Below are 25,187 nucleotides of genomic sequence, written 5' to 3'. Positions count from 1 at the left end.
CATAATCTTCTCTCTCTGTTGCCAAAAAGTTGCCACAGTTGACCTGGGAACGTCATACTCTTGAGCTACATCTGTAATTGTTCTACCATTCTGCACTTTATCTACAATTTCTTTCTTCTTCTCTATGCTTAACCAAGTGTGCTTCTTTCCTGAATTATTCCTCTGTTCACTTCTCTTTGAACCAATTCTTAAATTTCACTCAAAAAAATAATAACTGCAGATGCACCAAATTTTTACTTTCTGAAAAATGCAGAATTGAAAATTAGCACAAACAACACGAGCAAACACCAATGCAACCCAACAGGAAATGATATTGCACAATTCCATGCAAGCACATGTGCTAGCCTGCGAAATTCAACTGTCGAAAAAGCACCACTATACAACTTTGGGCAGATGAGGGTAATGTTATCTGTGAGAGTAAATATGGATTTGTTAATGGATGCTGTTGCTTTAGTAATATGATTTTTTTAAAACCATTTGATAGGGTACTACATAATAAGCTGATATTTAAGATGCAGCACATGGGTTTAGATGTAAGGTTAGTCAACGGGATTCAGGATTGGCTATCTGATAGGTATCAGAGTTGTGTATGGTGAGGCAGTATCAAGGAGGCAGAAGGTTACAAGTGGGGTCCCACAGGGCTCAGTACTGGGACCTATATTTATATTAATGACATTGTCGGTGGATTGCAAGGGGATGTTCAGTTGTTTGCATATGATGCACAGCTGGGCAGGGTTATTAGTAATAGTGAAGATGTGGTAGCCCTGCAAGAGGATTTGAATAAACTGGACAGATGGGCAAATGAATGGGGAAGGTATCAGTTCAATGCAGCTAAATGTAAAGACTTGAAGTTTGGGATACACTGATGGGAGGCTGCACACTCTGTCGAAGGAAATGTACTGGAGGAGGTAGGAGAAGCAAGGGATCTGAGGTTGATGACTGATAGAAACCTGAAATTCAGGAAATATTGCAAAGGTAGTGAAGGTAATCCAGAGGATTGCTGCAATACTGAGAAGGATGCTGACCTTGTTAGTTATGAAGACAGGCTAAGGGGATGTGGACTACAGAGTTTGGTGGATAGAAGCAGAGGTGATATGATAGAGACTTTTAAACTGTCGAGAGGTAGTTACAGGGGTTGACACTGGGGAGTTCTTTCGCCAAGTGGAACAGATGGAAGAATTATGACAAGAGGGGGTCATCCCTGGATGTTACGAAAGGAAGTTGTGAGCAAGAGAGTGAGGAGTGGTTTCTTTACATGAAAGGTGGTGGTTGGACCGTGGAATGCACTGCCTGATAGAGTGGTTAGAGCATGAAAGGTCAATGGTATGATATACTGCATTTTCTAGGATGAGCTTCCCATGATGAGTGTTTTGACTCCATTGAGGCCTGAATCATAATAATAATAATTCACAGAATATTAGTGTACATTTCTGTAGTCTTTTTAACTTCTTGAAGATGCTATTTCAATCACATAGTGAAAACATGTGGAGGTTTCTTTCTATTAAAAAATATATAAATGAAATCATGTTTGGCATTTAATGAATGCTAACAGTAAATTCATATTGGACATTTCTAAGGCCATTTCTTTCTTTTTATTATTATTCAGTTGATCTCATGATTTATTTAAAAATTACATATATGTGTATGTACTTCAACATATTAATATACATACTTGGGATTTTTTAATTTGTCATTTTCATCTTCTTTGTCAGTTTCACAATCAAGAAGAATTCCCAGCTCTCTCAATGCATTCACATCTGTTCCTGTATTTTTAATTTGTTTCACTTTGTTGAGCTAACAAAGAAAATTAAATAAAAGATAAAGTTAATTAAAAAGAATCTGAAGTTTTAAAGGTCTCCTAAATCATCAATCAGAATAAAAGACTCTGTGAAAGAACTTTCTTACTTTCAGAATATTTATTCTGATAATCAGAATAAATTCAAAGATTGGCTTAACTCAGTAACTCCCTAAAAAAGAAAACTGTAGTTAGTAACCAGAACTGACCCTGTAAGGATCCTACTCTAGTAATTGTAAAAGTTACCACAGAATCACAGAGACAACTAATGCTTCTATATTCCTAAAATATTAAATACCAAAGACTAGTTATAAAAAACTTAGCAATTTTGCTGGCTCAGGTGGCCAGATATGTTTGTTAAAGTCCTTAGGTGTTAGATGATTTCCCTTACTCAGTATGACATCACTACCCTCTTCTTATTGTGTCACATGAAAAAGACCACATCTGATCTGCAGAGCAGAGATGATAGCATATCTAGATGCCTGAACAGTATTATTATACTAGATGTTTCCAATATTTTATATGTGGGAGAGATAATGTTTAAAAAAAAAAAAAGGACAAATTCAAGAAATACTTATTTGCATAATTTGTCTTTTTAGTGTGATGTAAGATGATATACAGTATTAAATTATAATACAAAAGAGATTATTTACATAAAATAATATTTAATTAATTATTTTATTTTATTTATTGTTGGCATAATTTAAATGGAGTAACAGCACAAGTGTAAATGACAGAGTGTTAAATTGTGAATGAAGATATTTGGGAATTATAATACTTCATTCACATTTAACATAATCTGCCATGATTTAAGCAAGACTTGTAAATATCATTTGTTGTTAGTCTCTTGCTTATAAATTATTATTCATATAATTACTTTGAGTTCGTTTATTATTGTTTAATTATATAATTTTGGGATATGTATTTAGTAATGAAAGGACTCTGTGTTAAAATGCCATTCAATTTATTTTATTTATTCCTGTGTTAATATTATAAGAAGCTGTGCATATATATTATAAGAATTTGTATTTATCATATTTAAATGTATTTTATGTGAACTATGAATTATTTTTTTTATTTGTTATTTCTGAAAGAGAATGTAAATGTGTGGAATTCTGCTGATGTGATTTGATTGGTTACAGTCGCAGAACTCAGTTGTTTTTAGTTAGCACGTGCTTAGAACGTGAATGGCTATGTATATGAAGAGAGGCCAGTAGGATATAAGCTGAACTGGTTAGAACTAGATTTTGGGCGGGAAAGAATAAGCGTATTTGATTGGAAAACGAAAGTAAAGGGAAGAAGCATTCAGAACAGCAAGGAGTGAAGTAATGGGTGGCAGTAAGGGGATTGGGAAATGCTATAAATCAATTAAGAAAGGGCCGGGAATTAATAGCCAATTCGGAATATTTCTACGGAATTCTAAAATTATGACAAATTCCAAGTGGTCTGTGGAAGAACAGTGCAGAACCAAAGTTAATACACAGAAGAAAATAAGGAATTAGTAGATTACTAAAAATGAGTGCATCAAGACTTGTATAACTCTGTGTCTATAAATTCAGTTATTATAGCGAAGATTTCTTTTGAATAGTGTTACTTCAAAGTAATAGTTAACTACAGTTTTAAGTGTGCCTATAGTGAATCCAAAGTGTAAAAGGTGTAACCCAGTAAGAGCAGTCCTTTTTTATATTTCAGCGTGAAGAAATAAAAGTTAGCTCCGCCTGATATATCTCAACATTAACTGTGGCGTTCCACTAAAAACAGCCGAAGTATGGAGCTTTAAAGTGTTTCCCCCTTGAAATGATAACTGCCTCATAATTAAATTAAGTGTTTGTTGACTAAGAGTGAATTAAAGAATTCTACTTTAAGAATAATTACTGTAAAATTCTGGAACATTGAACTGTGTGAAACATTTTCAATTAATCGGAAGAGTATAGAATTGACAGCTGAATGTTTGATGCCTAATGTATTATGTTTGTTATGAGTATTTGAACTAAGTTGATGTATAAAATAATTGAATTATCTCATTGAATACAGACAAGTTGTGATAATAGTATTTAAGCGTTGAAGAATAAGATATGTAAATTTTAACTTTAATCTTTAAACCAAACCGAGTGGCTACTAGTGTCTCAGAGATATTTTGAATATTGTTCAATTAGATTATCTTGCTTAGAAAATTATGCTTAAATGTACATGTTTCATAACCCTGTATTAAATGTTTATTTTATTGAATTCAATTTGTTGTTTGCCTGATTTTTCTTCATTGCACTGCTCATAAAATTTATTCGAACCTTGCGGAAGCCTTATATGATATTAGTAACCTCGGCCTGTAAAAGAAGATTATATAAATGTAGTTGAAGGTTGATTCCTCTATTTCACTTAGCCTAATCTGAATATAGTGGTGCAGTATAATAAAATTTCTCTATATTTGGATCAGTAATCAACCAACAATTAAATAAGAAAAAAACGGATAATTTAAATAAGAATAGCATTCCAACAAAATGGCGGATTCAAAGCCAGGATGTACGATCCAACAAGAGGGATTAATAATGTAGATATAGTATCACGAAATGAAGTAGATCACAAACTGGTTTAAAAAAAAAAAGAAAGAAAAAAACAAGCCTTATAAAACTCATGGAGCTACACAAATCTCATCCAGAGCAGACTTTTACAAACATCCATGCCCAGAATAGGATTCAAACCCACAACCTGTTGGTTGGAAGGCTTACCCCTTAGCCAACCAGGATGGCCTAACTATATAACTTATTAAATTATATTATAATTAAACTTTAGAAATGTTTAGTAAAATGATATATGCAAACAGAAAAAATTTAACATTGATTAGTAGAGGTTTCTACGACAAAATTCCTGGGGAATTTTCTAATATTTCTTGTCTCGGGTGTCAGGAAAAACAACTCAAGACCTTGCATAAATTTACATTTCTTCTCCTTCTACAACCTATCCATCTCTTTTGATGGGTAAAGGTCACTGATTAGGATTCACAACAAATTAATGCAGCTAGCATTACACTCCTCTGCTCCATCCTTTACAGGCAAGGAGTATTTATGGTTGTAGATATCTGTGTGTTCACAATGCCAATTTGCCTGTTCTGAGGGAGGATACACTTGAGTTTTTGGGAGAAAAAAAATTAAATATAATAATACTGATAAACCATCTACCTCTATGTGAGACTGGCTAATTCACCATTAAACTGAAAAGACCTGATAAATGTTCCTCACATTACAGATCCTATTCAGCAGTCCTAACAGGCACTTAAGTGCCCAAAGTTTCCAACTATTCTTGGACTTTGCAACCGCAACTGTAACTCGAAGATAAGGTGGTTGGCCCTATGTCTCCAGTAGGTCCTATATCTGTGGATGCATGTGTTCACAAGGCCGGTTTGCTTGTTCTGGGGGATGAAAAACCAGTTTCTGGGTGAAGAAACTCCCTACCTCCATATGAGACGGGCTAACCCACCTTTCATTGAAAGAGAGACCAGATAAAGGTTCTACACATAACTGACAGGAATCAAACCCAGGTCTTTCCGACCAAAGGGCTTCGTCTATACCAACTGAGCTATGCCAGCTCATATTACAGATGGGATACAAAACTAATTCTTTCCAACACAAGGCTCTCCTGCAATAATTGAACTGCTGAGGCTCAAAATTTCTACAGTAAAGCATCTAATTTATAATTTTAATTTAAATTATAAATCATATTTATGATATTATTATTATTATTATTATCTGAACTCCATGGTATCAAACACTGATCATGGAAGGTACACACTATTGCACACACAATGCTCATCCAACTGTGCCTTAAACTAATTCAATGTGTCTACATTCACAATACACTCACAACCACATTCCATGCAAAGAAACTACTCCTCAGACCCTCCTTATACAATTTCCAGCAATTGCCTCTTGTTCTACCCCCTCCCCTCCCATTCTATGAAAAATCTTTTCTGTCAACCTAATAACAACCCCTGACTAGCTTATATGTCTCAATCATAGCACCCTCTTCCTCTTATTCACAAGGCTTACATTCTCTCAATTTGTCCTTGTACTCCACATTCCAAAGACCACTGACCACCTTTGTGAATCTTTTCTGAACTCTCCTCATCACCACGAAAACTCAACAACGAAATCTGTGTGCAATAATCCATATGAGGCCTGATCAAGGCCTTATACAATGGAATCATAACCTCTCTATTTCTGCATAGATTTTTCAGGTTTTTCTGCATCATTGTCATTATTCAATGTGATGTCTTTAAACTTGTGCAATGGGTTCCCTGAATTTCAGGTCCTTGTCCACCATCACTTCTAGATCTCTTCTTCTCTACTTCCTTTAAAGTTTCCTCACCAAGTGTATACTTCATATCTGATCATTGCTTACCAAATCTCTAAACCTTACACTTTGCAACACTGAACTGATAGTTCCACTTACCTGTCCATACATGCAATCTATTCAAGTCCTCTTCTAAGGCCATAACATCTGCTTGACTCTATATTGCTCCCCCAGTTTTGCATCATCTGCAAATAGCTGTATATGAAGAGCCTCTGTAGTTCAGTTGGTATAGACAAATTCATGTGGTCGGAAAGAGCTGGGTTCGATTCTCATTATTTGGCACCGAGGAACTTTCATCTGGTCTCTTTAGCCAGTCTGGTTGGCTAAGTGGCTAATGTATCTAATCTCCAGCCTAAAGGCTGTGGGTTCGAATACCGCCATGGGCATGGGTGTTTGTGATTGTCTGTGAAAATACTAGTGGTGGTGGTGGTCAACGGTAGATGGCATTGGTGTAGATCAGGGGTCAGCAAACTGCGGTTTGCGAGCCACATGCGGCTCTTTGGGTACGTACATGTGGCTCTGAATTAAAATTGAAAATGAAAATAAAACTATCATAGTTTAATTTATAAAATTTTTAAAGGATTTTATTCACATAATTGTGATTTCATTTGTTTTATAGGTCTCGCAAAACTTCATGGCACTAAGATGTGCGATGTCAGGGAGGGGAAAGCGAGCGTGGAGGGGGTATACAGAGGGAGTGGAGGGGATGGTTGAGCACATGGTAGGCAGTGCAGCCAAACAAAGTGACTAATTTGGATTAGGTTTTAGGGTGCCTCAACATCTGAGGTCATTTGCAGAGCAATAAAGTGACTAATAAGTGCGTGCACGTGCACCCTCTACTGGTCAAGGCAATGGCGAAATGTGAAAGCGGACTCCGTGTCACTTTGCTGTTTCTGCAACTTAGTGTTCTCTTTTGGCTGGGTGCATCCAGAAACTGCATTAAGGTGATAAAGGTAACCTGGCAATTATTATTATTATTATAAAGGCAATTATTATTATATATATATATATATATATATATATATATATAATATTGGTTTTATTATATTTAGATACGTTGAGGATCGCGATTTACCAATCCGTGTTTTATTTCACGTGCAACTGTTACAATAAAACGTGTTACTGGTGAAATTTATTTTTACCAAATATATATTTTCGAATTATTGTCATTTATTATTTTGAATAATCACTTAGTTCTTTTTATATAATGTATTTATATAACGTGCTAAATAAAATATATTGTTTAGCATGCTTTTCAACATGGCTACGAAGAAAAAACTAAGAAAAACAACAAATGAGCATAGTAACTTTAAAACTGAATGGACTGAATCTTTCGTGTTTATCTCGACTCAGATGGCCTTCCAACCTGTCTTATTTACCAAAAAAAACTGGCGCACAATAAAAAGTCAAATTTGGAGAGACGCTTCATAACAAAACATGCCACATTTGCCAGAAAATATTCTGTCGGTGACATAAGAAAGAGAGCAATTGAAGAACTTCAGAAAAATGTTGAAAAATCATGTTCTGTATTTAATTATTGGAGAGAGAGAGAGAGAGAGAGTCTGCCAATGATGTTAATATTGCAAGCTTCGTAGTGAGTCAGGAGATCGCTAAGAGAGGAAACCATTCACAGATGGTAAATACATAAAATGTTGTTTTGTTGATGCCTCTGAAGAACTTTTTTGGGATTTCAAAAACAAAGGAGAGATTTTAAATAAAATTAAAAAATACTGTTATCTGCCAAAACAGAAGCAGATATCATCATCATCATCAAATTCCTGCCATGTACCCTCAAGGGGTGTACAGGATATGACAGTACTACATGAAAAAATTACATCATTACTAACTTCCTATCTACAATTTTCCACCAAATCAGTCTATTACTTGTCAAGACTCCAACATTATCAGATCTTATATTTCTATCGTCTAAGGCACTTTGTACCTTATCAATCCACCTACATCTTGGTCTTCCTCTGGGTCGTTTTCCTGCCAACCTGGCAGAGAACACTTGTTTTGCTAATCTTTCCTCTCCCATTCTATTTAAGTGACCATACCACCTGAGATTAGCTCTGCTAATGCATTCCTGGATGCTGACAATGTCAAGTTCTTTCCTAATATCCTCATTTTTAATATGATATTGCCATTGATGCCATCTGTTCACGCCTCTAATCTTTCTCAGGACTCTCATATCTGCAGTCTCTAGTCTTTGGTCAAGTGTTTTACTTCTGACCCAGCTCTCAGATCCATAAGTTAAAACTGGTTTGAACACTGTCTTGTATACATCTAATTTAGTGTTCCAACTAATTTCTTTCTTATTCCATATGAATTTATTCAATTGACTTCCCACCATACCAGCTTTGCTGATTCTGTTGTCTATTTCTATATTTAATTTACCATCTTCAGTAAAAATCGTGCCTAAGTAGCTGAAATGTTTTACTTGTTCCACAGGTTCTCCATTCACAACACAGTTGACATTTTCAATGATTCTACCTATTTTCATTGTCTTTGTCTTTTTATTGCTGACCTTCGTACCATATCTATTACAACAGCTATTCAATTTAGTCAGAGAATCTTGCAGACTTGTAGCGGATTTATTTAGAAGTATAACATCATCCGCATAAAGCAAAGAGCTGACATTAACATCTCCAATTTTGATATCAGGTTTAATAACACATTCCTTCATAATGTGATCCATATAGATAATGAATAACAGAGGGGATAATGTACATCCTTGTCTCACACCAGATTTAACATTAAACCATCTTCCTGTACTTCCTTCAATTCTAACTGCTGACTTACAACTCAAATAAAGATTAAGTATTGCTTGATATAATGCCCCATTGACACCATATAACCAGAAGCAGATGGGACAGTTACAACGTCCTCAAATGTGACCAACCAACAAGTCGAAGACGTTAAATTAGCTTCAGCTTTATCAATTGCGGTAGATGAGTCTTGTGACATCAAAGACACAGCCCAAGTTTTCCTTTTTGTGTGGTATGTATCATCTGAGGGTTCGAGAAAAGAACTTCTGGGATTATTGCCACTCAAGGGCCAAATGCATGGAGAGGACATAGCAAATGCTGTCCTTGAATGCATGGAAAAAAAATCATATCTCACTCAATAAAATTGTGTCAATTGCAACCGATGGTGCAAAAAGTATGACGGGAGCAAAAAAGGGTTTTGTTTCGATTTTAAAAGGAAAAATTGGAAAACTGCTAAAACTGGATCCGAGGTTTCGGTCTCTTCAGTAGCAAAGAGTCTCCGATATCTGAGACACCCCAAGAATCTCCGATAATTCTTACAGCATCTAAAACATTAAACCGTTTCCAAAACTCTTTAACAGACAGTTGCTCATTTTGCCTCATAGCTTCATTCAGACTTGCAAACGAATGCCGTGTGTAGTACGCTTTGAATGTTTTTCTTTTCTTGCTAGCTGTAGAAGAATCAGACTTGCTTATTTTGGACGACATTATTATTTTTTATGTGATAAAATTTTTATCAAGAACATAACAGTAAACAATCGCAAGGTTTGTAGACTATAAAAATCGTGTATGAATGGAGACCGCGCGAAACATGTCAGTGCTTGTTCGCAGCATGTGCGACACTGGCGAATGTGGCCGCCGCCAGAAAGATACGACTAGTGGTGAGGCGTGACAGAAATACGTACATATAAGAAACTGTGTAACTCTGGATTTGCGTAAGTTGGGGTATGACTGTATTCAGATCTTCTCTAGTACAACAAGGTTCGATGACTTTCCAGAAGCGACATGTTAAAGCATTTTGCATCTTGCATAAATGAAATCAAACTATTCCTCGACAACAACGATGTTGAATATATCCAGAATTAACAGAAGATCAGTGGTTGCAAAAATTGTACTTTATGGTGGACGTTACATCACAACTGAATCAGCTCAATCGTAAATTACAAGGCAAGGGAAATACTGCTTTTTTTTAATGCCAGAGGAAGTTATTTCATTTGAAAAGAAATTGATTCTGTGCTGAAGATTTAGAGAGGGGAACTTTAGTTCATTTCCCAAACTTGTCTCAATATTGCCGAGAAAACAATGTCCTCATTAACAAAGATTATTTCAAGACAGCAGTTTTAAACATGAGAGAATCTTTTCTTCAAAGGTTTCAGGAATTCAGAAATAATAAAGCGACTCTAGTTTTTATTACAAATCCTCTTAATGCCAATGTGAAGGAATTAAATTTTTCTCCATTTGATATTGACATGGCTAATTTTGAAATACAATTGCTGGATTTGACAAGCAAAAACTTATAGAGCTCCAAATTTGTACATCTTGGTACTGAAATAGAAGAACTGGAAAAAGAAAAATGCAGTCTGATTTCACAGCGCAAGCAGACTGCTACAAAAGAACTATAGAAGGCAGACTGAATGATTTTCAATACTTGGAATAGTCTTCTGGACTCATATCATGAGTTTAAAAAATTTGCATTTGGTGTTCTCAGAATCTTCGGGTCTACATATTTATGTGAGCAATCGTTTTCTAACATGAATTTCATTAAATGTAAATCGAGGAACCAAATTATTGATACCAACTTGGAATCGTGCGTGAAATTAAAAACGACTAGTTACAAACCGGACATACAGAAACTTTGTAAGGAAATGTAAGCTCATTGCACACACTGATTAAAACCATTAAGAGCAATTTTTTGTGTGATTTTTTCTTCATTTAATAAAGATATAATTAATATTATAACTTGTTATATATTACTATAAATTTACTATATTACTACTTTAAATTTTCCTTATTTCTAAAAACATATTTACGGCTCTCTAATAATTTTTAAATTTTTGTGAGGGACAGGTTTGGCTCTTCTGTCTCAAAAGTTTGCCGACCCCTGGTGTAGATGATGAAGGTAGTTGCAGTTGGTGACGTGGTGGAGATGTCACTAACTGCAATGCCCTCGCTCGATGAGTCTTTGGACTCCATGAAGGTGTTACATAATAATAATAAAAGGAAAATGAGATGATGATGATAATAATAATAATAATAATAATCACTAGTTAAACCCACCCCAATATTATTAACATACAAATTAAATAACAATGGTCCCAAAACCCCTGTGGTACACCACTGGTGACCTTCCTCTCCTAGGATACCGCACCCCTATATACAATTTTCCTATACCTATCTAGCAGCCAGTCACTGATCCAACTCAGAAGTCTGTTATCCAATCCCACCTGTTTCAATTTATTTAGCAGCTTGTCATGTGGCAGTCTATCAAAAGCCTTTGCAAAATCTAAGTACATCACTGTATATGCATCTCCCCCCGCCCCTGTCCAAGGTAATTGTCACCTTGTTATAGTGCATAAGTAAGTTAGTGAAACATGATCTCCCTTTAACAAACCTATGTTGATAATCACAGAGAATACTGCTGTTATCAACCCATTTCTGTATCCTACTTCTCACCAATCTCTCTATTACTTTCATGACAACTCCAGATATATAGAGTGGACTTAATTTGTAGCCACAGCCTTATCAACAGGCTAGTCAGGGGTTGTTGTCAGGTTGACATAGAGGAAATTTTTCATAGAATGGGAAAGGGGGTTGAACAACAGGCTATCGCTGGAAATTGTATAAGGAGGGTGTGAGCAGAGGAGTGAGGAGTAGGATCTTTGCATGGAGAGTGGTTGGTGAATGGAATGCATTGACTGAGTGTGTTGTGAATGTAGACACACTAAACCAGTTTAAGACACAGTTGGATGAGCATTGTGTGACAGCGTGTACCTCACACAATAATAATAATAACAATAATATGATAATATCATTATATGACTAATATGATTATAAATCGAGTGTAATATAAAAGCCATATGTAATAGACACCTTTTATTACACTTAGCCACTTCAAGTCATTTCGTTCACAGAATTACCCATTATTAGGCAGCTCAATAGTTAAACAAAAACAAAAGAACCAAAAAAAAAAAAAAAAAAAATCACTACTAAAGCTAACAGACTTTCGTTTCAAAATAATGTATGGTAAAATTATTATTTTTAATTTTTATTTTAAAATTTGATGATAATAATTAATTGGGAACATGGTAGCTTAGTGGATATATTGTCCAAAGGAGATAATTTGTAAGGAATTAAACATTAGTGAACTGATAATGCATTTAAATGTACACAGCAATTACATTTTAAAAGAAGGGGTAAGAAAAATATGGAACTTCTAAGTAGCTGAAAAAGAATTAAGGCTGATAAGTCAATTTTTAAACATTTGTAAAACATTTTTTCTGGGACTCAAGACATTTTTTAAACAAATGTCTTGAGTCCCAGAAAGAGATAAATAGCTGAGCCTCAGAAACCTTAATTAGGAGTATGAAGTCATATTACATTTCACAATCGGGATAAGCATAGTCCACAGATGTCATGTTTAGACAATGTTGTAATGCTTTGCAACTTCATTTATTTAATCTCTCTCTCTCTATAGGGAACCTGTTATTATGTAGGACTTTCATCTTTTTTCCAGAAAAATCCTGTATGAGAAGTAAGTGCATGCTCTGAAAGCCCAGACTGTTCTGTCCCTGTAATGTGATATGATGCATCTGATGTTTATCAGTTCCATAGATGAAAATAACCTGATCACCATCAGGGAATGCTACTGGAGACATTCTAGTTGCATAAAGAGGAGAAGATACCTTGATATGAAAAGATTACAAGCTGTGTAATTACACTGCTGGACTGTACTTCTAGAGACTGACAAGGCCAAGGATTAGAGAGTAAATTAGAATGGAAACTGAACTTCAGAGAACATGCATGCAAAAGTGGGCCAAACAGCTCAAAGCATCACTTGACTTCAAAAAGGCTTTTCATTTAGTTGACAAGGCAAAATTTATGGAAGATAGTAAGAGCTTATGGAAAATCCCGCAAACATATTAGCATTAAGACTGCTTTATATGATAACAGTGAAGGCTTGTGTTAAAGATGATAACGTGTACAGTGAAACAAATCACTAACAAGTAAAAACAAGGTGATTATTCCTCTTTATAAGGCTTTAATATTGCCTAGGACTACTGTCCACAGATTTGGTTGAATGGGTTTATCGAGAATGTCAAATCACTGGGATGAATTCAGAGACAAGTGACTGGTCTGTAGAGTATCGCTATCGGAATAAGCTGAAGGTTTGTGGGCTATAAAGTTTAGTTAACAGGTGGAAATAATGGGATATGAAAATATACAAGTTACTAAAGAGATTTTATAGAGTATAAGTAAAGAAACATTTCAATACATAATAGGTCAGAAAAGAACAAGGGATCACCGTTGTTAGTTATAAAATACATTTTTTGCATGGAGAGTACTGACTGAGTGGAATGTGTTGTCAGAGGCAGTTGTGAGTGGCCAATTAGTAAATGAATTTAAGAGATAACGATAGGTATTGTGTACATAATTTGGATTGGGAGTTCCTGTGTAATAATAATAAAATGCAGAAAGTGATGAAGATGCTGGATAAGGGGAAGTTGCATATGGTGATAATTTAGGACTTTGCAAAGGCATGTGATAAAGTGTTGTGTTGTATGTTAGTGTATAAGTTAAGGAGCTAACCACTTGGCCAACTAGGCTGGCCTAGTGGTTAGTGTATATGCTCTCCAGCCAAAAGGCTGCAGGTTCAAATCCTGCCTTGGGTATGGATGTTTGTAATTGTCTGTGAAAATACTAGTGGTGATGGTCTACAGTAGATGGCGTTGATGTAGATGATGAAAGTAGTTGTGGTTGGCGGAGTGGTGAAGATGGAGCATTGTAGAGCAGATGCCCTCCCTCGATGAGTCTTGGAGGTGTTAAGTAATAATAATAGTAATAATAAGGAGGTGGGAAATAGATTAGTCAGAGAGATAATCAAACTGGTTGTCTGAAAGATACAAGCCCATTCTAGGCGATGGAAGCAGTGGTCCATTAAAAGAAAGTAATCAGTGGCACGTTACACAGTTCTTGGGGAACACTATTACTCAACTCTGCTGTTCACTACTATTGTTAATGATATTTCACGTGGTTTGTGGTTTAACAGGGAATATTCAGTTACTCCTTCTCAAATCAACCTGATTGGCAGAGTGGTTAGTGTATCCACTCTCCAACAACTGGCTGCAGATTCAAATTATGCCATGGCATAGATGTTTGTGACAGTCTTTAGGTGGGAGATAAATTTCATTGCCTGGTGTGAGACCACCTCCCTGCTTATTGGAAGCCCGAAGTGGCTTGAAAAAGTTCCATGTTTGGTCTCTAGAGCAGGGTCGGCAGACTATGTAAAAAATAAAAATACAAAAGATACATAAAATTAATAAAATATTGAAAAAAATACTTAGCCCACACACAATACACATGTACTATAGGTTAACAAAAAAAAAAAAAAAACCTTTTATGGGTGGAAGCTGCATTAAAATATTCCTGATACTGCAATACTGGAGGAATTACAAGGAGTGATGATGATGTCATCCCTTTAGAAAGATCTCAACAGAATTTCAGTTTGGACAAGGCAGATGAGTAATATTCACATTTTAACATTGCAATGTTTTTTAAAAAAATATTTTTAGGGTTCACCCTTTCATGGATGAACCATCACCAATGAAAGGTACACCTATAACACATTAGTATTGGGCAGGCTAAGGATTAAGTCATCTAGTAACTCTGCTTTAGAACCCAAAAAAGGTAATTTTTTAAAAGTCAATTCAGGTCTTCAGGGTGAAGGTATAACACCAGATGATGAAATTCATCTACTACCTGAAGCCATGTCCATGATACTATGGGATTAGAACCTTCATTTTCATTTTAGTACTACAGCCAATTATAACAGTAGAAAGCGCCAGGAGTTTGATGAGATTCAGGATTTGGGAACAAGACCATTGTCGACCAGACAGAGATCTTAAGTTCAGTAAACACAACGCAGTTATAACAAAGCGCTAGATGTACCAATTTATATCAACAGACTGTGAATAAATCTAATCACTTGGTTGTGATGAGGAAACTCTGGAGGGGGATAGAGAAATGAGTGACTAAGGCAATATTAGCATTATGGAATATGAAAAGAGGGCAAAGAAATCCTAAGATGCAGAGTTTAACAGATAGATGCTACAACAAAGATCTTTCTTGTGAGGGAATTTTGGCAGATTATACATAGAGTGGATTATATGTATATTTCTCAGTGTATACACAATTATATATATATATATATATATATATATATATATATAATTGTTGTGAGCTACTCTATCAATGATAGGATAATTTTATTAAGGACTGACTGTAATCCAATGCCAACTTTGGGCTATGATGTTCATCATAGCCCAAGGTTGGCATTGGATTTGATATGACTGTTCATCTCTCTAGCCAGGATACTGCGGTAGAGAAGGCAACGGGAAACCACTCTACTATTATCCCATGATAACCTTCATGATGATGCAGACTTATAACAGAGGGGCAGCTGCCAGCCTGGCACACCAAGATGGTACCTCTAAGCATGGAGGGGAAAGGAATGTGCAACAAAAACTAAATTTGACTAGGCTGAGAAACAATGACGTCAACAAGACTGATGACAATCCCAGACCACAAAATCACCAATCAGATCATTATAAGGTAGGTGTAAAATGGATAAATGTGGAGCTTAAGCATGAAATCTGGAAAAAGAAAGTACAGGATAAATAATGGTAATCAGTCACATGAAAAATATAAAGAACAAGCCAGGAGAGTGACTCAGTTAGTAAGGAAAATAAAAGTAGAGTATGAGCAGAAATTGGCAAATCAGGCTAAGAAAAACCTTTGAGAGTTTTTTGAGATATGTGGCAAGTAGAAGGAAGAATGATCATGGAAAGATGAAGTTAAGGGATGAAAGTGGTAGAATGGTAACTGCTGCAGAAGACATTGTTGAGGTATTCAGTCATCAAATTATAAGGGTGTTTCATCCTGATCAGGGTGGAATCATGAGGAAATTAAGTGTAGGAGAGGATAGCTTAATTGTGAGTGAGCAGGAGGTATTTAAGGAAATAACCTTGATGTTAACAAGGTGATAGGATTTGACGATATATCACCACACATCTTAAGGGAATGTTCCAGAGAACTGGCAGTAACATTGGCATGCCTGTTTACTAAGAGTTTTGCAACAGTACAGGTTCCAAGGGAGTGGAAGGAGGGTAAAATTGTTCCACTGCATAAAGGTGGTGATGAGGTTGTAGCTTCAAATTATAGGCCGGTCTGTATATCGGGAGTTGTGGTGAAGGTCCTGGAGAGATTGGTGAGAAGTCGGATACAGAATTGGGTTGATAACAGCAGTATTCTCTGTGGTCATCAGCATGGGTTTGTTAAGAGAAGATCATGTTTTCACTAACTTACTTATGTACTATAACAAGATGACAAATACCTTAGACAAGGAAGATGCATATACAGTGGTGTACTTGGATTTTGCAAAGGCTTTTGATAGACTGCCACATGGCAAGCTCTTAAATAAACTGAAACAGATGGGACTGGATAACAGTCTTTTGTGTTGGATCAGTGACTGGCTGTTGGATAGGTATCAGACAGTTGTATATGGAGGTGCAGTATCTTGAAAGAGAAAGGTCACCAGTGGTGTGCTGCAGGGATGAGTTATGGGGCCATTGTTGTTCAATTTGTATGTTAATGATATTGGGTTGGGTTTAACCAGTGATATCAAGCTGTTTGCAGATGATTCAAAACTGGGGAGAGCACTGCACAGTCAGGCTGATGTTAAAGCCTCACAAGAGGACTTGAATAGATTGCATGAATGGGCAGGTAAGTGGAACTATCTGTTCAATGTTGCCAAGTGTAAGGTTTGAGATTTGTTAAGCAACGATGGGATGCAAAGTATACACTTGGTGGGTAAACTTTAACAGAAGTAGAGGAGATGAGAGATCTAGGAGTGACGGTGGACAAGGACCTGAAATTCAGGGGCCACATTGCACAAGTTGTGAAGACATCAAGTTGAATAATGGCAATGATGCGGAGAACCCTGACATGCAGAAATAGAGAGGTTATGATTTCATTGTATAAGGCCTTGATCAGGCCTCATATGGATTATTGTGCACAGATATGGTCGGTGGGTTTTCATGGTGACGAGGATATGCTGGAAAAGGTATAGAGAAGATTCACAAAGGTAGTCAGTGGTCTTTGGAATGTGGAGTATGAGGACAGATTGAGAGAATGTAAGTTTCAGAGCCTCACGAATAGGAGGAAGGGGGGGGGGGGGGATATGATTGAGACATATAAGCTGGTCAGGGGTTGTTATCAGGTAGACATGGAAGAGATTTTTCATAGAATGGGAGAGGGGAGTAAAACAAGAGGCCATTGCTGGAAACTGTATAAGTAGGGTGTGAGCAAAGGAGTGAGAAGCAGGTTCTTTGCATGGAATGTGTTGTGGATGTGGACACATTGAATCAGTTTAAGACGCGGTTGGATAAATATTGTATGCAATAGTGAGTACCTCCCACGGTGAGTCTCTGACTCCATGGAGGTCAAATGTTAATAATAATAATAATAATAAAATAACTCTAAGAAATACCTTCAAGATAGGATATGGAACATTATAGGACTCCTGCAACCTGGGAAACTAGACATAATACAGAATGAAATGGAAGATAATATGATACTAATCTTAGGGTTGGCTGAAACTCACTGGAAAGAACGTGGTCATTTGACAACACATAAGGGAAACAAGGTGTTTTTCTCTGGTTCAGACCATAACAGTGAAAAGGGAATTGCCATCATTGTTAATAAAAACATAAGTAAAGCGACAAAAGGATACAACCCAGTCAGTAACAGAATCATAACAGTAAGATTAAACACCAACCCAATTCCAACAACGCTGATACAAGTTTATGCACCCACATCAAATGCAGAAGATGAAGAAGTGAGGAATTCTACAAAGACCTAAATGAAACTATGGATACAATACCAAGAAAGGACATTCGAATAGTTCTACAAGACTTCAATGCACATAATGATCGCTTAAATGGAATCATTGGAAAATAAGGACTGAGAATTAGAAACGAACGAGGAGAAAAACTATTGGAGTTCTGCATTGAAAGGGAATTAGTAATCACTAACACCATGTACAAACAGCATAAGAGGAGATTGTACACATGGGTAGCACCTGGGAATCGATGTAAGAATAAAATTGACTACATTTTAATTGACAGAAGATGGAGGACACTAATCAATAACACCAAAACACTGCCAGGTGCAGACTGTGGATCAGACCATCAATTATTAATCTCTAATTTAAAGATCCATCTGAAAGCAAACAAGAATAACAGCAATAAAAGATATGCCTTTTCACAAATGGACAACAAACCTCAGGAACAAAGCATTGAATCATATTGGACACACCTAAAACAAATCACTGCAAAATCTGCAGCCAAAACCATCCCAATAAAAAAGAAGAATGGTAGTCCATGGATTACAAAAGAAACCCTAGAACTAATTGAAAAAAGGGAAACAAATTAAAACAACAGATTGGTAAAACCCAAATTACCTGAATAAAACTATTAAGAAATCTTGTCAAAAAGATAAAAATAGCTATATCCAAAACATCTGTAATGAAATAGAAAGACGCTCCAACTCTAATGAAACGACAGATTTATTCAAGAAGGTTAAGGATATAACCAAAAAATTCAAACCAAAACTTAATATAATTGCAGAGGAAAACGGCAAGATCTTAAATGACACTAATGACATAGCCAGAAGATGGAAAGAGTACTGTGCCGAGCTTTACAAGGACCTAGCTATTCAACAAGAAGATAAAGAGCTATGGAAAACATGGAAACAGAACTAGAGATCCTCAAAAGTGAAGTAGAACAAGAAATCAAAACATTGAAGAAAAACAAAGCCCCAGGTCCTGTTTCAATACCAGTTGAAATGCTGAAAAACCTTGGAGAGAATGCAGTCAACTGGATACATGATTTATGCAACAAAATCTGGAAGATGGCCGAATGACTGGACCAGTTCCACCATTATCCCAATTTAAAAAAAGGCAATCACAACAACTGTGAAAACTACCGCACCATTACCCTTATCTCACACCAAGATTTTACTACACATTATTAAGGAGAGATTACAAAGATTTATAGACCATGAGATCTCAGAAGAACAAGCAGGATTCAGAAAAGGTCGCGGGACTAGAGATCATGTATCTAACATCAGATAAATAATCGAAAAAGCAAGGGAATTCAACTTAAGCCTTTATCTATGCTTTATAGATTACTCCAATGCCTTTGACTGCATGAGGTGGGATATCTTATGGGATATTATGCAAGAATCAGGAATACCAAACCATCTAATAATATCAAGGAAATCAAGCAACAGTAAGAATTGAAAACTCATTGTCCCCTGCATTGCAATTTGAAAAAGGATCAAGACAAGGATGCATACTCTCACCATTACTATTCAACCTTTACAGCGAAAATATAATGAAAAGATGTCTAGAAAAGTAGAATGGAGGCATCAAAATAGGTGGCCGAACAATCACTAACTTATGATATGTATGCAGATGACACAGTGATAACAGAAACAAGCGAACAGGAATTAAAATCCATCCTAAATCAATTAGAATGGGAAAGCTTAAGCCACGGTTTACGAATAAATCAAGATAAAACCAAAATAATGGTTTTTTAACAACTCAGAAGAGATAGATATAGAAGGAATTGAAATTGTTGACCATTTCAACTACCTTGGAATGATAATAACAAAAAAAGATGGATGTAAAAAAGAGATAAGAAGAAGAATAGCACTAGCTAAGAAAGCGATGACTGATTTAACTAAGATCTGGAAAGACTGGCACATCTCCAAAAACACAAAAATTAAGCTTGTAGAAACTTTAGTTTTTTCGATCTTTCTCTATGCTTGGACAATGACAAAAGAAGAATTCAGGCATTCGAGTTGTGGTGCTGGAGTTGTTAAGAGTGTTTTGGACAGAAAAGTGAACAAACAAAAATATCCTAGAAGAACTGAATATCCACACAAGACTGATAAACATAACTGAAAAGAGAATACTGCAATATTTTGGACACATAGGTAGAAGGGAAGGCAACTGCCTGGAAAAAGTAATCATCCAGGGTAAACCTGTGGGAAAAGAAAACAAGGAAAACCCACCAACAGGTGGATTGATCAAATATCAAGAATCACTGGACTTAAACTAGAACAAGCAATAAGAGAAGCACAGGAGAGAAAGAAATGGCAAAGCATCATCAGAAAGGTCACAAGTCCTCAGACATGAGGAGATCCGAGCGATAGTAATCCAATGCCAATCACACTCTTGCAAATTTATGCCGCTACAAGTGATGCAGATGAAGAGACCATTGAAGTCTTCTACAGGGATCTGAATTTAGCCACAGATGCAATACAGAAAGGAGACATTTTGATCATTAAGGGTGATTTCAATGCAGCAGCTGGAAAAAGGATGGAAGGGCACAACAAAACAGTCCTGGGATCTCACAGACTGCGCACCCAAAATGAAAGAGGTGAACGATTGATTGACATTTGTATGGAAAGAGAACTTATGGTTACTAACACCTTATTTGATCAACACAAATGGAGACTATACACCTGGAAGTCACCTGGAGAAGAACAAGGAACCAAACTGATTACATCCTTGTTAACAAAAAATGGAGGTCGAGGTCTATGATGAAAAAATGTTAAAGTTGACTGTGGCTCCAATCACCAATTCTTCATTGCTGATATGAAAATACATTTGAAAACAAATAACATAACATATCCACCCAGGTTAGACTTCAGAGGAATTACAGATATGTAGCATCCAAGTGGAAAATAAATTTCTAGAACTAGGAAATTATACTGATGAAATGATCATGGAAGAACTTCGGGATAAAACCAAAATAACATTACAGGAAACTGCAGAAACATTGCCCAAAAAATCCAGAATCACACCCCTGGATATCAAATGCAACTCTGAAACAAGTTGAAAAAAAGAAGAGGAAAAAAAGGAAAAAGGACTTTCAATGGAAGATGATAGGCAGATCCACAGAGATTTATCCAAGTTCATCAAAAAAATTTGCATTAAAGATAAGAACAACTTTATCAACAATATATGAAGAGAACTTGAAGAACTTGAAGACCAAAGACCTATTTAGTAAAATAAGGCTGTTCAATAGAAAATTTAAACAAAAGCATTCAAGTATAGCTGATGTCAATAAGTGTATTCTTACTGATCCAAAGGACATCCTTAATAGATGGAAAGACTATTGCTGAAATCTATACTAAGATAATTAAGTCTCATTCAACAAAGAAAACACCAGAGACTTACATAAGGAACCTTGAATATTAAAAGACGAGGTTGAAGAGGCTCTAAAAATACTCAGAAAAGGGAAAACCCCAGGCCATGACCAAATACCAAGAAAACTTCTCACATATCTAGGACCCACAGGAATTGAAATCATCAGAAAAATTTGTAATAAAATCTGGAAGATAGGAGATTGGCATGATGATTTGGTAAAATCCATTTTTATCACAATACACAAAAAAAGGAAATGTCAATGAATGCAATAATTATAAAACTATAGTCTTGATCTCACACATAAGAAAAATTCTTCTTTATATTATGACCGCTCCACTGACTTGGGTTTTCAATGAAAGTCTGGCTACGGGAAAGGTACCCAAGGAATGGAAGGAAGGTAAGATAGTGCCATTGCATAAGGGCGATAACAGACTGGAAGTGTCTAATTATAGGCCAGTTTGTGTTTCATCAGTAGTTGTTAAGATCTAGAAGAAATTAGTGAGGGACTGTATACAGCGTTGGGAAGTGAGGGTAATGTTATCTGTGAGAGTCAACATGGATTTGTTAAGGAGCGCCCTTGCTTTAGTAATATGATTGCCTTTTACAATAAAGTGACAAGAGCGGTTGATGAGGGAAAGGCACATACAGTCATACCCCAACTTATGAGAATACGGAATTACGCGGTTTCTAATATGTACGTATTCCTGTCACGCTTCACCACTAGTTGTATCTTTCCAGCGGCAGCCGCATTCGCCAGTGTCGCACATGCTGTGAACAAGCACTGACGTGTTTCACATGGTCTCCATTCATACACGATTTTTATAGTCTAAAAATCTTGCGATTGTTGAATGTTATGTTCTTGATAAACATTTTATCACATAAAAAGTAATAATGTCGTGCAAAGGAAGCAAGTCTAATTCTTCTACAGCAAGCAAGAAAAGAAAAACATTGACTTTGGAAACAAAACTCAACATTATTAAGGATTTTGAAGCCGGAATGAAAATTTGTGAGCTAGTAAAGAAGTTCGATCTACAGGAATCCACAGTAAGAACAATCATAAAAGAAAGGTTTATAGATTTCGGAGGACATAGATTCTAACGAGGAACAAATTGTAGCCACAAGGCAAGGAATAAAAAAATCATTAGCTTGCTATGAAGAAATTTTGCATGACAAGAAAAAGACATTATGCCGTCAGACAAATCTATTAGATTTTATGAAACCATCGACATCGAAATAACTTTCTTTTTTTTATGTACGAAAAACTACAATTATGATTATATTTCTTAAAAAATATAGGTGTTTTGGTAAATCTTTGGTCCCAATTAACTAATATTTTGTATGTTTGTATATATAAATTACATGGAAAATTATACCCGAGCTATGCGAATTCAACTTACGCGCTTTTTGTTGGTCCCACCTACTGCGTAACTTCGGGGTATGAGGTATGACTGTACTGTCCTTTTTTTTGAATTTTGCAAAGCCATTTGACAGGGTGCCACATGATAAGCTGATATTTAAGTTGCAGCACATGGATTTAGATGTCAGGTTAGTCAATTGGATTAAGGATTGGCTGTCTGATAGGTATCAGAGAGTTGTGTATGGGGGGGGGGCAATATCAAGGAGGAAGAAAGTTACAAGTGGGGTCCCACAGGGCTTAGTATTGTGACATGTATTGTTTAACCTTTATATGAATGACACTGTCAGTGGAATGCAGGGAAATATTCAGTTGTTTGCAGATGATGTGATGCTAAGAAGGGTTATTAGTAATAGTGAGATGTGGCAGCCCTACAAGAGGATTTGAATAAACTAGAGAGATGGGCGAATGAATGGGGTCGCTGGGTTTAATGCAGAAAAAGTCTTGAAGTTTGGGATACATTGATGGGAGGCTGCATACTCGATTGGAAAAGCTGTACTGGAGGAAATAGGGGAGACAAGAGATCTGGGGATGATGATTGATAGAAAACTGAAATTCAGGGAACATATTGCAAAGGTGGTGAAGGTAACCCAGAGGATTGCTACAATACTGAGAAGGATGCGGACCTTCAGAGATAAAAGAGTTATCGTTACATTGTATAAGACACTAATCAGACCACACTTAGACTTCTTCTTCTTGAGTATTCTGCAGTTGAGCAGATTCTTCTATTAGTAGCACAAACTTTCCTTCCATTCTCTTCTGTTCTGAGCCTTCTCTTTCAAGGTTGTGTACCTGTCTCCATTCAGCATGTCATCTAGCATTGTTTTCCTTACTCTTCCTGTGGGCCTTTTTCCATCTATTTTTCCTTCGATGGCATCTCTGATGATTCCATTCCCTCTCAGAATATGTCCGATCCAGTTTTCCTTGCTTCTTTTTATCCTCCTTAACAGACCCCTTTCTTCTAATACTCTTTTTTAAGACCTCTTCATTAGATATTTTATCTGTCACATTGCTACTAAAATTTTCTAGGGATATTAGTGGTTTCCGGTTGCCTTACACTTAGGATAATACTTGGGATTATAATAATAATTATCCCAAGATCCCATGGAGTCAAAGATTCATTTGGAGATCCTTTTGTCATACATACAGCTCATCATACCATGCCTTAAACACACTCAAATTCTCAGCAGACACCACACTTTCAGGCAAGGCATTCCAATCATTCACAACTTCGCATACAAAAAAAAACCTGTTTCTCACTCCCCCCCCCCTGCTCACCTCTCCTTATACAGCTTCTAGGGATGTCCTCTGGTTCCCCCACCACACACACACACACACACAATCGCCCACTGTTTGCTGTATAACCTCTCCAACATTGATCCTATAACAATCCGTTACTAACTTGCAGGTCTCTATCATATCACCCCTCTTCCTCCTATCCACTAGACTCTGTAAATTGCATTTTCTCAACCTTTCCTCATATTCGACATTCCATAGATCAAAAACTACCTTAGTAAGTAGTCTCTGGACTCTTTCCAACATCTCTTTGTCCTTTTGAAAAAGAGGTGACAAAATCTGTGCACAGAAGTCCATGTGGCCTAATGAGAACCTTATACAATGGAACAAGAATCTCCTTATTTCTAAGTCAGTGTCCTCACAATTTTGGCAATGAATCCCCTAAATTTCAGATCCTTATCTCTATCACCCCAAGAGCTTTTATTTCCTTCATCTCCAACAATATATCCATACCAAGTGTAAATTGTACATCCCATCTTTGTTTTCCCGAATTTTAAAACCTTGCATTTTGCAATATTGAACTATCATCCCCATTCCTGTACCCATTCACTTAATTTATTCAAGTCTTCTTGTAAGGCCACAACATCTTCTCTACTCTTCATAGTTCATCCCAACTTTGCATCATCTGCAAACAACTGAACAATCCCATTCAAATCTCCAATATCATTAACATGCAGGTTAAACAGCAATGGCCCTAAAACAGATTCCTGAGGTACATCACTAGTGACTTTCCTCTTCCTGGATATTTTCTCCCATACACAATTTGGTGATACCTATTCAACCCCATCTGTTCTAGTTTGACTATCAACTTATTCATTTTAGAAATTATAGACTTTACAACCATGTTATAAATAACCATCATTTTAATTTCGGACGTTTCGACCTTCATATTAAGGTCATCATCTGGAGTATATACAGATATACAAGGACAAGCTGAGTTACATTTCACACAGTAAGCTAAAGAAACAATGATTTGATCACTGGTTATTCTACTGGCATAAATAAATCAATAAATACAGATAAAATTAAAAATTAATTAAATATTTAGAAACTAAATCAAAGCTAAATTCTATTTAA

At 36.2% G+C, this 25,187-nt stretch overlaps 1 protein-coding gene across 1 annotated transcript in view; it reads right to left on the bottom strand.

Annotated features, from left to right (window-relative positions):
• Window positions 1–25,187, bottom strand: part of LOC150106298 (4-hydroxyphenylpyruvate dioxygenase-like protein) — a 135,777-nt gene that overhangs the window by 29,335 nt on the left and 81,255 nt on the right. The window contains exon 4 of the mRNA XM_090392330.1: window positions 1,673–1,794. Within this exon, the coding sequence (XP_090248456.1) occupies window positions 1,673–1,794 (122 nt within the window). The remainder of the gene's footprint in view (window positions 1–1,672; window positions 1,795–25,187) is intronic.

The sequence above is a fragment of the Typopeltis vanoorti genome, chromosome 5 (genome assembly GCF_054136105.1).
Source record: "Typopeltis vanoorti isolate ZY-2024b chromosome 5, IOZ_Tvanoo_1.0, whole genome shotgun sequence".
Taxonomy (NCBI): domain Eukaryota; kingdom Metazoa; phylum Arthropoda; class Arachnida; order Uropygi; family Thelyphonidae; genus Typopeltis; species Typopeltis vanoorti.
This window is presented reverse-complemented; position numbering and strand designations above follow the sequence as displayed.